General features: G+C 43.6%; 1 protein-coding gene across 2 annotated transcripts in view; it reads right to left on the bottom strand.

Annotated features, from left to right (window-relative positions):
- LOC143365721 (uncharacterized) overlaps positions 1–14465 on the bottom strand; it is a 35231-nt gene that overhangs the window by 3225 nt on the left and 17541 nt on the right. For both annotated transcript variants that reach the window (XM_076806150.1, XM_076806152.1), the window contains exons 3-4: positions 483–576; positions 3–124 (exon numbers count right to left, since the gene is read on the bottom strand). In XM_076806150.1, the coding sequence (XP_076662265.1) occupies positions 3–124; positions 483–576 (216 nt within the window). The remainder of the gene's footprint in view (positions 1–2; positions 125–482; positions 577–14465) is intronic.

Genomic DNA, 14465 nt, shown 5'->3' with positions numbered 1-14465 from the left:
ACCCTGTGTATCGTGGAACCGCATTTCTTCTTCAATCTACACCTTCGAACGCGATTCTGCGTGCAATGGCGGTCGCAGACTGACCATTCACTCCAGTTTGTGAAAAAGGACGATCTTGTAGATCCTGCGAAATTTATTTATACAATAAACATTATATTATATAATATAACGATGGAACAAAATTTATAAAACTTGGGAAAAGAATTTTCTATTGAACGTCACATGGGTCAACTATGATCGACGCCATGGAATTTCTTAAATTGATTGTTATAAAATGAATGCCACTGAATATAAATTTATTAATACTGAAGTTAACTAGATTATAGTGTAAGGTGAGGACTTCGTTATCCAGTAACTGACAATTGTTATTAATAACAAAGTAAATATAAAATTCGCGTAGAAGTAAATGTATAAGAATTTAATCAAAAATCATGGAATTATTAATTCTATTGGTACATATCATTGCAGAAGGAACTACTCACTGTTGTTTGACCGTTCCAAAACGGAGTCCTCGTCGAGCACACGCACCCAACTGGATCTATTGTTCCCGTTGGTCACGTGCGTCCAGTTTCCGCTCTAAAATTAGCAGAAACCCAGCCATAATTAATCATCGGCTAGCCATAAACTGTCCGCGCCGTGACACGGTGTATGTCTCGAAAGCGAATATCGTTGTACGGTGAAACAGTGAAAATAAATCGGTGACAATAGTCCCGAGGCACGAAGGGATCGAGCGCACACGAGGAAAAGCAATTTCGTTGCTCGTCCGTCACGTATGTAGGCAGATCGTTGCAAAAACGACCTGAGATTAACAGCTGCGAGTAATGGACGCTGGCGTGTCTTGCAGATTCCAATTGAACGCGTTTAAGACGATTTTCGTAATTCCCGCTGCGACAGGCTATTAATCAGCGATGGTTAATACACGATTGGATAAGTACGCCCGCCAACACGGGTTTCCTTAAACTCGCGAAAATATCTTTCACCTTCGAACCCAATCCCGCTGATCTTCAAGCAGCGTCCTTAAGTTGCGGAATAAACCTCCGTTGCAACGATCTTTATTGGATTACGCATGTTTCTGCAAGACACACCCAATTGCAGAAAACTGGCGTCGAATAGGATCTCATTTTCCGTGTTAATTGTTTGAATAGGTTGAAAATAGCGTAAGCAGTATTTCTGTAAAATCCACAGTCCAATACAGATATACGCTGTTGTGCAGTAACACTCGATTACTTGATAATCCTAAAGATGATAACGTTCTACGAACGTTCTAAACGATAACGTTCCAAAGAAAACTGATCGAAAGGAACTTGAAAACACCACAATCTAATCTTGTGGAATTGTTAGTTTGCCTCTTTCATTTAACGACAAGAGCATAGCTTAACAGTTGATGCATTACGGAAGTGAAGAGCAACTCCAAATGCTGAGCCATTTTTTATCGACAGCCCGAATCCTGGGATTCTACCATCGCGAAAAGGCCCCCGCAAACCGAAGTCAGTGTGTTCTACATTCTTTAAATTTCATGAATTTCTTCAGACGCTCAAGACCGCCATTTTTGCGAACGATTCCTGGAAGGCGATCCGAAATCGTGCGTTAGACTCCAGAAATGTTTCTTACGATCTTAGACATTAAAAATCAGAATTCAATTTCTCCCGCAGCAGGGGGGGGGACTATACTACTCTCTCCTCGCTTTCCTGAAAGGCTCGTTCTCCAAAGCAGCGAACGATAATTGCCTCCGTCCCAGGCCACGCAAGAAAAATCACCGGCCGAACAATCGTGCACCGGACAATGATCGGCTTCTTTCGCGGCGCAAAATCATCGAGATACCCGTCATTCCGGCCGATGCGTCGCGAACACACGTGTCCGACGCAGCTCGCAAAAAGCCGCGACGGCAGGAATCCCCCCCGTCGAAATCGTAACCACGTTTCCCTCTGGAAACTGGCTCGCGAAAAAACAACCGCGCGCAATTACCCGTTCCTAAGCAAAGAGTTAATAGAGCAGCGGCTCTCGGCTATCGTCCGGCATTCTCCAAGGCTGTAACGTCGAGCACGAGGCACTAAACTCAATTTGCCGGCTCGTAAATGGCATCGCGACGTAACCACCGGCGTTGTTAATCGGCCGTTGCACAATGTCAACGCGGTTAGGCGCGTGGGCACATCGAAATCGAATTCTCGCTACCCCCTGCCGCTTCGATGGGGGTTCCGAACACGCCTCTGGGAAGAAGCGTTCGATCAGATGAATAATTTAATTAAGAGCCAAGACCCCGTAGATTCGCGATAAGGTAGAGCGACCACGTTACCGACTAAAATGGGCGAAAAATGGTTTCACGTGCCTCGACTTTTCGTCCTTATATGAGAATATTTTTAAGGATCGACTATCTGTGGATGCGCTTATCTTGTTTTATTAGTGAGCAGTGTTTGTTTTATCAACCATGCCGTATCAGGTGACGTCTACTTTTATAAATGTTTTATGACGACGAACCATTGGCGGTCTGTTATCTTCTTGGTAATTCTCCTCTGTTAATTTCTAAAATTGCTATAATCGACTCTAGGTTGTAGTATAACTAATTCCCCATGGATGCAACTTTAATAAATTAAAAATTTTAGAACGCGTCGTTTGACGTGTAAAAGACTCCGTAATTCACGATAAGGTAGAGTGACCACGTTACCGACAAAAATGGGCGAAAAATGGTTTCACGTGCCTCAACTTTTCGTCCTTATATGAGAATATTGCCGATCTGCTGACTCTGCAAAAGTCGCGTGACTACCCTTGGCTCTGAACACCTACTTTATGTCTGAGATCGTTGCAGAAATATTTTCTGCCATATTTTAAATGAATGCGTACATCAACCCTCGCGAGGGGGATGTTTTTGTAGACAACATTCACACAAATCTTCAATTTTATTTTACACATTTTTTAAGTCTAAGCTTCTTGTTGCTGGACCTAGGTGGCCAAGTCAATTTCGCATAATTTTCGAAAAGATAGAGCGCAACTTACTCAGCGATTGCTCTATATACGTCGCCAAGACCTAGATGATAAATGTCGCGGAATTATGAGGGGTCGCGAAGCTTGGGAGGCCTCGGACGCCGAGGAGTGTAAACATAACACTTGGTTATGTCTCCTAGACGATACAAGACCAGTGTTGACGACATATATCGAGAATTCACTGTATTTCTCTTTTGGGCTGATACATGTGAACCTTCTTCACTGAAGACATACTGAAGCTGATAAATGTCTTAGCTTCAAAAATCACATGACCAGTGATAATCCAATTTTGGCTCCTAAACGCGGTGATGGGTCAAACCCGTTATACTACAAGAAGGGGTTAACCTACTTCATTGAGAGATCAAGATTCATCTTCAAATTGAATCTAACGCAAATAGCGAATGGTTTGAACCTTTTATTGAAAAGTTAGAATTTAGATGGTATGATCCAACGATTAGAACAAAAGGAACCCAATTTGAACTCACACACATATGTACCTACAAATGATTCTTTTGACTACCAAGTTTTTAATATATACTTCCAAATAATTCTTTTGAGAAGCACGTTTTTAATATGTCCGTCTAAATAATTCTTTCCACAAGCATATTTTTAATATTCACGTCCAAATAATTCTTTCCATGTTTTTAATAGATCCAAGTGATTCTCGCGAGGATCATGTTCGCTCGTTGATTTTGATCGAAATTTTTCTGCCAAGGGTGGTGAGAGCGATCAGTCGAAAGTGGAACTAGCACAAATCACACCCTCCTTTCAACAGCCCACGTACCCCCATTATCCCAGACAATGGGGACTCGAAACCCGACATAGTTACCTCATCGAGGTCGGACTGCTTGAGAAACCCGACACTGAATGGACAATGATAATAGTAAGCGAGCCACAGCGGGATGGTCCAGCGGAAACAGTACACGCGATTGTCTTCTCTGATCGCGTGGACGGAGAAAATGGTCGACTACATACGCATCGCAATCGAGTTCGCCTTTTTCGGCGGAATTTAATCTCGACATTTGCATCTTGAACGTAACGGACCTTTTATTGTTGCTGTCTTTTGCTCGCGAATTAGAATATTGGCACTCTGATCAAGAAATTGCACAATTTTATGCTAAATAAAACATCCTTGGTGTGTTCTGCAAATACTGGAGCCAGGGACAAGCTCATTATCTCTGAAAATGGTTGCGGTACCATTAGGAGATGAATATTAGCGAATTTAGCTGTGCCCTTTTATTGTAATGACTTCTTTTATGTTTGTGGTTAATGTACAGTGATTTTTGGGTTCGATTTTATACTGTCTAAGAAACAATTAGAGACAAAAGTTTAATTCCGAGAGGACGTATAACCTTCGTATAGGATCTAAGCTTTAAGGCATTTTTCTTAATTTTGAAATGGGAAAATAAATGATGTCCTGTACAAATTGACCTTTTCAAACTCCTGCGTACAATTTCATACGTACAGTGACCGCAACTAATATTCGCACGCTCTTAAAAATCTCATAACTTTGTCAATATTGGATCATACGACTTGGATTTTCTTAAGAAGTTGGCACAATTGGTTTGCTACATAAAGTGAAAAAATTTTTTTACAAAAATTGCAATTGGTCGACGAATTGCAGAGAAAACACTGAAAGTTGTATTTTGCAACATTTTTATGCGGACTTACATTGAAAATTTAGAAAGTACGATTTGTAGATCCGTATGAATTATACACATTCTGAGAATTTCGATTGCGCTTATTTTTTCTTTCTTGACTAACAAAATAACAGAAACGAAGATATTGTACGTGTTTCTTAAGACGCGGCATTAACACGTCCGTTTTCGTAGTAAAATAGGACAACAGAGGTTGATCACCTTGTAGCACAATACGCCGTTGATTCGGTACAAGAGACTGCTATTTGCCACGTGTGCTATAGTAATTCAGAGGGCGCCTAAACAAAGCAGTGGCTCGCGAATCCGCGGGCACGGCGGATTTTACATCTGGTCTCGTTGAATCCCGCTTGAGAACGCGGCACGATATCATTTCGTTGTTGCCCCGGTAGTTTATGATCTGGTTAGCTCCCTGCGAGTAGGAACGCGCTCGGATTCACGGCGTGTCCGGGAGAGTTCAGGGTTAACGATGTTCCCGTATTGCACAATTAATTTCTCCGGGCCGGCACTATAAAAAGGAACAGGTTCTCGGTCGATTCTCCTCGTTCGGTGAAGTAGTCCACGCCTCGAGAGCCGCTTCCTCACCTGGATCGCTCTTGCGCGGATCGCTTCCTCGCCCGGAACGCTCGTGGAACGTTTCCTAGGACCCTCGCAAATCTGTCGTGCAGGTAAGCGTGTTGAGCGGACAGGTAAACGTTCGTCTCGGCCGGTTCCCACAGGAATAAACGGCGAAACAAATGCTCGCCGCGCTCAGGTACAGTTACAGCTACTAGACCAGGATGCATAGGCGATGGCGCACAGGGCCCGTGGAATGTGTCCAGGCAGGGTGCCGTTCAGGGATGCAGCGTCTTGAATGCGAAACGGTATTAAACCTGCATACCTAATGCCACTGAGTCATTTGTCGCTCGGTGTGCAACTTCTCCGACGGGCGATCTTTATTAAGAATTTTTGTATCTATGCTGGGAAAATGCGATCTCTGTAGAGAACATTTTTGTTGAGGGGTTATGCGAAAATCATTATATATGTCAAGACGGTGGAAGAAATATATTAGGTTGGCAAGAAAGTAATTTCGGTTTTTTCACTAATAGATGGCTTTATGTTTTGTTCGATTGACTTCTGTGAACGTTGCATTTGTTTTCTTTCTGACATTTCATAACTGCATCTTTTGGGTTACTTTTGAAGGAAATTACACGTAATTTTGATTGAAATTGTTAGTTCCGTGTCAATTTGAACATGGAGTGCAAAAACGAACATTATAGGCACATATTGCGTTTTTATTTTCGTAGAGGTAAAAAAGCTGCCGAGGCTCGCGAAGATATATGTGAAGTTTATGGTGTGGATTGCTTAACAGAACGCGCGCGCCAGAATTGGTTTAAAAAATTCCGTTCTGGAAATTTCTCACTTGAAGGCGACCAACGTTCTGGTCGACCATCTGAAGTTGATGATGACCAAATGAAAGCCATTATTGAATCGGATCGTCATATAACTGTCCGAGAGATTGCAGACAGGTTAAATGTCTCGCATGCAACTATAGAATATCGTTTAAAAAGTCTCGGAATCGTTAAGAAGCTCGATATTTGGGTTCCACACGAATTGAAAGAAATTCACTTAACGCGACGCATCAACATATGCGATATGCATCTCAAACGAAATGAAATCGACCCTTTTCCGAAGCGAATCGTCACTGGTGATGAGAAATGGGTTGTTTACAATAACACAACTCGAAAACGATCATGGTCCAAGCGTGACGAATCAGCCCAAACCACGCCGAAAGCTGAATTGCACCAAAAGAAGATCATGTTGTCAGTTTGGTGGGATTACAAAGGTATTGTGTATTTTGAGCTTCTCCCAAGGAACCAAACCATTAATTCAGATGTTTATTGTCGACAACTAACAAAACTGGACATAGCAATCAAAGAAAAACGTCCAGAATTGGCAAATCGCAAAGGAATCGTGTTCCACCATGATAACGCTAGGCCACACACATCTTTGGTAACACGTGAAAAGTTATTGGAGCTTGGTTGGGAAGTGATGTCACATCCACCATATAGCCCTGACATTGCACCATCAGATTATCATTTATTCCGAAGTTTACAAAACTCTTTGAATGGTAAAACTTTCACTAATGATGATGGTCTGAAATCGCACTTGGTTCAGTTTTTCACCGAATAGGATCAGAAGTTTTATGAGCGCGGAATTATGAAGCTACCAGAGAGATGGCAAAAGATCATAGAACAAGATGGAAAATATTTTATTGATTAAAGTTCATTGCTTTGATAAAAAAATTGGATTTTATTTCACCTAGAAATACCGAAATTACTTTCTTGCCAACCTAATATTTGATTATAAGAAGACGTTGTCGGAGGTGTCTACAAGACGGGCGCACGATTAGAACTGATGAAGGGAGGACGGCCTTCAATAAAACGAAGGGGAATCCCAATAACCCTAGGATGTGGTGTTTTCCACAGGGTACAGTAAAGAGCCTAACGTTTTACTTTAACCATTTTGTTTCCTTTTTGTTAACAACTTTTTTAGAATTGTTTTCCTCCGAAACGAAGACGAATTCTTGCTCGAAGGGATCCGCGACTGCTCCTTCTGAACAGAATTTCCTTGGTTTCTCTTTTCTTCTGGGGGACTAAAGGATCGTCGTTGTAGATCTCCGAGGAGCTGCTGCACGGTTTCAGTTCGTGTCCATCCCTCGGAATTACTTCCCTTTTACATGGCACGCGGTTTTTGCGCCACGAACAAGGAGATGCAAGAGGCCGCGGACTTCAGCCTAGTTTGGCCATGTCCGCCACGCTGAATACGAATTCCTCTTGTCTTCTACCTGTCTCCCCTGGTCTCCATTCTACAACGGCTACCCCTCTTTTTTCTGCGGCCGCGGAAGAAGCGACAAATTGTGGCAACGGGGACTGCTGCCAGATTTTGGCTGATTCGGTTTACCAGCCCAATTTGTGTCGACCTCTCTGTTCAGTAATTATCATATTTAAAGAAGCCACTTGGAAATACTCTGTTAACACTTTGCAGTCGAAGATACTTTATCGTCAAAACCGGAGAGGTAATTCTTTCGGTCTAATATTTACTAAATTACGTTTATTTCATTTTATACATATGAAGTAGATCTTAGTTTTATTGACATTATTTTACTCGCTCGTTCGAGAATTTTAAGCAACGTATTGGATACAAACAAATTTAGTAACGTAAATAGTGGTTTCTAAGAGTCGCCGTTCGAGGTTAAAAAATAAATCCGAAAACACGAAAGGCTGTAACACAGAATATTCGTCACTCTGCACGAAGCAACTTTTCCCAAATACGTTTGGACCCACAGACGAAACAAAGACATTAAAATAGAGAGAACAAACGAACCACCCTCCGGATGATCCAGCAGAAGCCTTTGCAACGAAGAAAACTTCGGGGCCAAGAGACACCGATCAGCAAAGGTCTCAAGAAAACGCGCAGCAGCCGGGGTCAGAAGAACGAGACTGGGAGCGCGTCAATTCGATGCGAGCTAACAAAGTAGCGCTTCGGGCGCATCAGTCAGCGTCGATCTTCCCGAAGAACGAGCCACTACATAAAGCACCGATCCCGGCCGACTAAAAAGACGCGATGAAACCATTTTCGCCGCGACGTGCTGAACAAAGCAGCGTCCCCTTGGCGAAGAAGGATCGACAAAAAAGCGGGGGCGGTGAAAAAAGACGGATTCTTTCGGGAGCGAAGCCGACCGGGGAGACCGAGGGGTCCCGTGAACCATGAAGCGAACCACGCCGAAGAAGATGGATAAGGTTCGGAAGCAATGACATCGGTTTCGCGGGCTGACGCCCCGACTATACCGTAGATGGTAGCGCGGCCGGAGTGTCCAATGTCCGAAAATGGCCGGGGATTTCTTCGAGCACCGTCGACGTACCACCGATTTAATACGGACTACTCTCGGGAGCCGATGGAACGCTCGCTATGGCGAGATCGCGGTCTGATTTATATCCCCCGCCTCCGAAGGCCAAGGTCCTCCGTCGTCCACCTACTATGGTCAGGATGACGTCCCGGGCCGCGGCGCGACATCGCGTAAATCCTGCCGCGTATGTCCGCTTCATGAGAATTCCGCGAATTAACCGCCGCCGCATCCTCGCCATCCTCCTCGTCGTCCTCCTCTTCGTCGTTGTCTTCGTCGTTTCGCTTGCCAGCTACCCCGGCAAAAAGCCGCGGGATGAAGATGGAGCAGCTTCGAAATCGAGCGAACGTCCGAGCTTGACACTCTGCTGAACGATGGTCTTGTACCGGGATCGAACAGAGAAATCTTCATGTACGTTAATTGGAATTTTCATCGCCGACTTCTCTCCGCTCTTCTGCTTCATGCGTATGGATTCGAACTGTCGGCGCTGTTTTTGGGCAGTTTAAGGACTTTCTCAGGCTTGTTAGTTTCCAGTCAACGTCGACTGTTGATTGGACAGCGTACGGTGTCGGTGGGGTGAACGCAGGTGAACTGCGGGGATGCGGTTGATCGGTGACAGATCGAGGATTTTGGATGTTTGCCTCGATTCTTCGTCAGATTATCGACATTTTCATGTTAATTGCTAGGCCAAGTAGGACATACGTGTGAGCTCTAAGGTGAAATTGGAAACATCTTCGAGTGAACTTTTAGGTCGAAGAGGACGCAGCAAAATCTGAACTTCTGGGTCAAATAGGACACATCTTCGCGTGAACTTGTAGGTCAAATGGGACACATAATCTGAAATTTTAGGTCAAATAGGACACATCTACGTGTGAACTTCTAGGTCAAATGGGACACATCATAATCTGAACTTTTAGGTCAAATAGGACACATCTACGTGTGAACTTCTAGGTCAAATGGGACACATCATAATCTGAACTTCTAGGTCAAATAGGACACAACTTCGTGTGAACTTCTAAGTCAAATGGGACACATCATAATCTGAACTTCTAGGTCAAATAGGACACATCTTCGCGTGAACTTCTAGGCCAAATGGGACACGTCACAATCTGAAATTTTAGGTCAAATAGGACACATCTTCGTGTGAATTTCTAGGTCAAGTAGGACACATCTACATGTGAACTTCTAGGTCAAATAGGACACATCTTCGTGTGAATTTCTAGGTCAAGTAGGACACATCTACATGTGAACTTCTAGGTCAAATTGGACACACCATAATCTGAACTTCTAGGTCAAATAGGACACAACTTCGTGTGAACTTCTAAGTCAAATGGGACACATCATAAGCTGAACTTCTAGGTCAAATAGGACACATCTTCGCGTGAACTTCTAGGCCAAATGGGACACATCACAATCTGAAATTTTAGGTCAAATAGGACACATCTTCGTGTGAACTTCTAGGTCAAGTAGGGCACATCTTCGTGTGAACTTTTAGGTCAAATAGGACACATCTACGTGTGAACTTCTAGGTCAAATGGGACACACCATAATCTGAACTTCTAGGTCAAATAGGACACATCTTTGCGTGAACTTTTAGGTCAAATGGGACATATGTCCGTGTAAAATTTTAGGTCAAATAGGACACACTTTGATGTGAACTTTTAGGTCAAATAGGACACATCTTCATATGAACTTCTGGGTCAAACAGGACACATCTTTATATGTACAATTCTCATAGTCTTTACCAAGGTACACTCTATATACTGATTGTCTGAACTCAATCCCTTACCTTCAAACGACGTCTCAGAGTCATTATCGGCTTCGTGTGCCAAACTTGGTTATTGTTAACCTCCCATCAAAAACGAACATACGTAATAGCAACCCGACCATTTTACACTGATTTTGAAGCAACACAAATACTTCCCCATCGATGCGTATTGAGAGCGTCGGATGAGAAAAAACAATATGTTTCAATCTGCAACCTTGGAGTTAAATTGTAAGGCTAGGGGTTAAGTAAATGGACGCGATACCTAGAAGTGGCTATACAAGTCTGGAAAAATTGACGATCGGAGGTCTGAATGGGCTCGGTGAAGGCGCAATGGTAGCGTTCGATGCACCCACGCCGAAGACGTCTGCCACGACCGTGGGTCAAACGTTTGACTCGTATAGATACCACGGTCGTAGCTGAACGGCTCGAGGTAATGGTAAGTGGAAATAGATTTCGTGCTCCTCCTTAAAGACCAATGGTCTCTGGATCGTGACGACACGGTCAGGAGAGCACCGGAAGGTCGTAGCACAATGTTCCGCGACGCTGCACGGGATCTCTTTTACGCTTATCTCGTTCGCGACGATTCAGCGGAACGAGCAGCCTCGTCATGCAATGCTCGTCCCTTCCGCGAACGCTCCGAGCGTTTTGCGAAAGAACGCGCTCGGCCTGAACGACGCCTTCGGATTCGCGATTCGTCTGTCGTCTGATCTGGCTGCCCCGTTCCACTCTGCTGGCCTGTCACGTGCCCGGTCATTAGACGACGATCCCGTGTATGCGAATTCTTCACGCTCCGAATTCGCGAGACCGACGAGAGCCGGGAATCGACATCTACATGAGTCAGAAATTGCATGACACCTGTGCTAGAACAGCATCGATAGTTGTACCGTTTCTGAGAGAGTGTGGCGTGGACTGTTCTTCACAGTATTTTATTTTACTCGATGCTGCTTTAAGGGGGCCGGCATCGTTTGAAATCCATATACGTACGCAACGGTCAAAATCTAGACAAACTGCCGCTTCAATATTGCAATGTGCAGTTTAGAAGTGGTCAATTGTGTTTCCTAAAAGTCCAATCCACGTCTGTATGGAGCCCAAATTGCGAATTTCTACCTCATCGTGGAGTAATTTGTAATACTCGGCGGAAAATTCGAATTCTGAAGCAAGTATCACGTCACAAGATGGCTGCCGCTGAAAGATTCTCTCAATTTCGAGAGATTTAGTGTTCGTATCGAAAAAAGGCTCTGTACAGACGTAGCAAAGGCATGTACAAACACGGTGGTATGCATTTTTAATTGATTACTTACTTATTTAAGACGTAAAATGTCTAGAAAACAAGCACAGGATAACATAGCGTGACAGTCAAGGCCAAATGCCCCTGCCGGCCCCCTTAACGCTAGGTTTACAGGACGCGTCAAGCGACGCTCTAAAATTTTTAATTTACGATTATTAAAGCTGCATCCATGAGAAATTAGTTATACTACAACCTAGAGTAGATTACAGCAATTTTAGATATTCAGCCGGCATACCGAAACGCTCGTGGTAAGCATGGTCTTCAGTACCCAACAAGATAGCAAATCGCCAATGGTTCGTTGTCATAAAACATTTATAAAAATAGACGTCACCTGATACGTGATGGTTGATAAAACAAACATTGCTCACTAACAAAACAAGATAAGCGCATCTACAGATAGTCGATCCACATGGCGAGAACAAATTTCTAGAATCCGGAAGTCCCTGTCGTTTTTCCTCGGAAGCCGAGGAACATTTTCTTATCCTAAACAGGATGTTAATCGCGGAAGTGAGGATATCCTGCAAAATTCGTGGCGATCGTCGAGTAAATACTTCCGTCTAAATATTGATCGTTACTTGCTTGAGGTAACATGATAAATAAGCGGCTTCCGCCACGATTTGTCTTGCTCGGTTTAAAATACCCAGCGATCCGAAGATCGATGCTCGAATCAGCTTCCTTTATTTACGAGATTACGAGAGGTGCAACACGACTCCCACAGCAGCCGCGCGACATCCGGCAGATTTACGCTGAAAAACGATAAGTTTAAAGCGTCATCCGTCGTTGAGTATTCCCTGGACGTGTCACGCGTCGGAAGAAGAACGTCGAGCTGAACTCCCACGGAATTTATTGCAAGCAACGGTAGCGCTGCTTGCTTGTTTATCGTGTCTCGGCTCTGTTTCCCCGTGCATTTTGCTCTGTCTCCCTTTATGCATTTTCCCGAGAGAGTAGTTTCCCACTACGATAAAAAATATCGACTTTCTGCAGTTTTTAGAAATGGAACGGCGCATATAATTTGGAGCTCCGTGTAGTCTTTTAACATGCTCTTGTTAAGCTACGCAAATTTTTTCACGTCAATGTGACCACAGATACAATTTTGGTGGAGTAGGACGATCGATTTTATCGTTGAAGGGACACTGTTTAAACGCAAAAATTGTCGAACATTTCAATAGGATTTTTCTTGATAGTACAGTCATAATTTCAGGCCAATTGCTCCGGATTTGCTGAAGATTTGGAAAGGAATTTACCAAATATAAACATTATTCTTTTATTTTAGATTGAAAGGAATATTCCATTTGTAGCAGAAGTAAATTCTATGGTTTATCTGTTGGGACAGTATTAAGGTTCTAGCTATCATAAGAAGAAAATCGTAGGACTACTCAATATCATACATTTAATTTTTCTCAATTTTTATTTCATTAACACTAGGTTTACGGGACCCGTCAAAATGACGGGTTCTAATATTTTTAATTTACGATTATTGAGATTGTGAACAAACGTATTTTCTTAGGTATATATTATTTAAAAAGTGGCTGAAAACTTGGACAGACACATTCTTCTTATTTTTATAAAGTAATGTAAAATACTCACTTTTAATGCTCCGTAAACCTAGTGTTAAGAGCGAAAACTCCGTAGATTTGCGATAAGGTAGAGTGACCACGTTACCGACAAAAATAGACGAAAAATGGTTTTTCGTGCCTCAACTTTTCGTCCTTGTATCAGAATATTTTTCGCTGGGAAATGGTTCGTTCGAAAGAGGAAGGTTCAGTCTATCGCGCGCTGGTCACTCATGCTGCAGTTACCTGGTTAATTATGCTGCAGTTACCTACCTTCTGACTCTGCAAAAGTCACGTGACTACCCTTGGCTCTCAAATAACTTACTTTGATTTTACAGAATTTTTTAGGTTTCTGCAGTCAAAGTGTTAAAGTTCGAAGTAGCCGAACCACGTGCAATAACGTGGAAAATATTCCACATTCTAGCTAAAAATTGTGCGGAGTTATTCTCGAAGAATCGAAGAACAAGATCGATTCCTCGTGGAATTTCCAGCAAGCAACGGTAGCGCGTTTGCTTGTTTATCTTGTCTCAGGTCGACTTCCCCGGTGGATCTCTCTTCTCTTCTCTCTCTCTCTCTCTCTCTCTCTCTCTCTCTCTCTCTCTCTCTCTCTCTCTCCATGCAATATCTTAATGCCGTGATGAGATCACCGCGTGATTTACTGTCTCCCTTGGGTCCGATGAGGAGCACACGACACGATTGTCCGCCCACTTCAGCGGATCTAATGAAACGGTGTCCCGTCCCGTTCTCCTGTCCCGAAGCGTTTTGCGAAACCGTCGCCACCAATGAAACTCAATTCCGCGGCGAGGAGTGGCCCCTCTCTCTCTCTCTCTCTCTCTCTCTCTCTCTCTCTCTGTCGCCGTAGCAAAACCTGCGGCCATAAAAAGAAAATGCATATTGCACGCATTGTGGCCGAGATTAGACTCCGATCGCGTCGAATCCGGATCATTGAGCAGGCGTCACGTCGCGTGGACTCGGGATACGCTTCGAGCCTCGAAGGGAATCGATGTAAAAATAGGCGCGTTCCTCGAGAAATTCGGTGAATATTTATTATCCAGACGTGGACTATCTCCCTCTCTTTCTCTTTCACACTTTTCTCTCCCCCTCCGTTTTCAGAAATGCTTCTTTCTCGAAGGACGCTTTTAGCCGAAAAAGCTGCGTTCCCCTTGTAATCGCTTGATTAAAAATAAACGGCACAGACACGTTCGGAACACCGGCCCCGTGGGATGGTTTACGGATTCCGACTGGTGTAATTGTTGTATTACGCTGGCCTATAAATATTTAATCGGCCCGGGTTCCTCGGAGAAGAAAGCAAACCGAGAGAGCCACGGCCGACGGG

Source organism: Halictus rubicundus, chromosome 2 (genome assembly GCF_050948215.1).
Source record: "Halictus rubicundus isolate RS-2024b chromosome 2, iyHalRubi1_principal, whole genome shotgun sequence".
NCBI classification, from domain to species: Eukaryota; Metazoa; Arthropoda; class Insecta; order Hymenoptera; family Halictidae; genus Halictus; species Halictus rubicundus.
The sequence above is the reverse complement of the archived record's forward strand: the minus strand, read 5'-3'. Positions and strand labels throughout refer to the sequence as shown.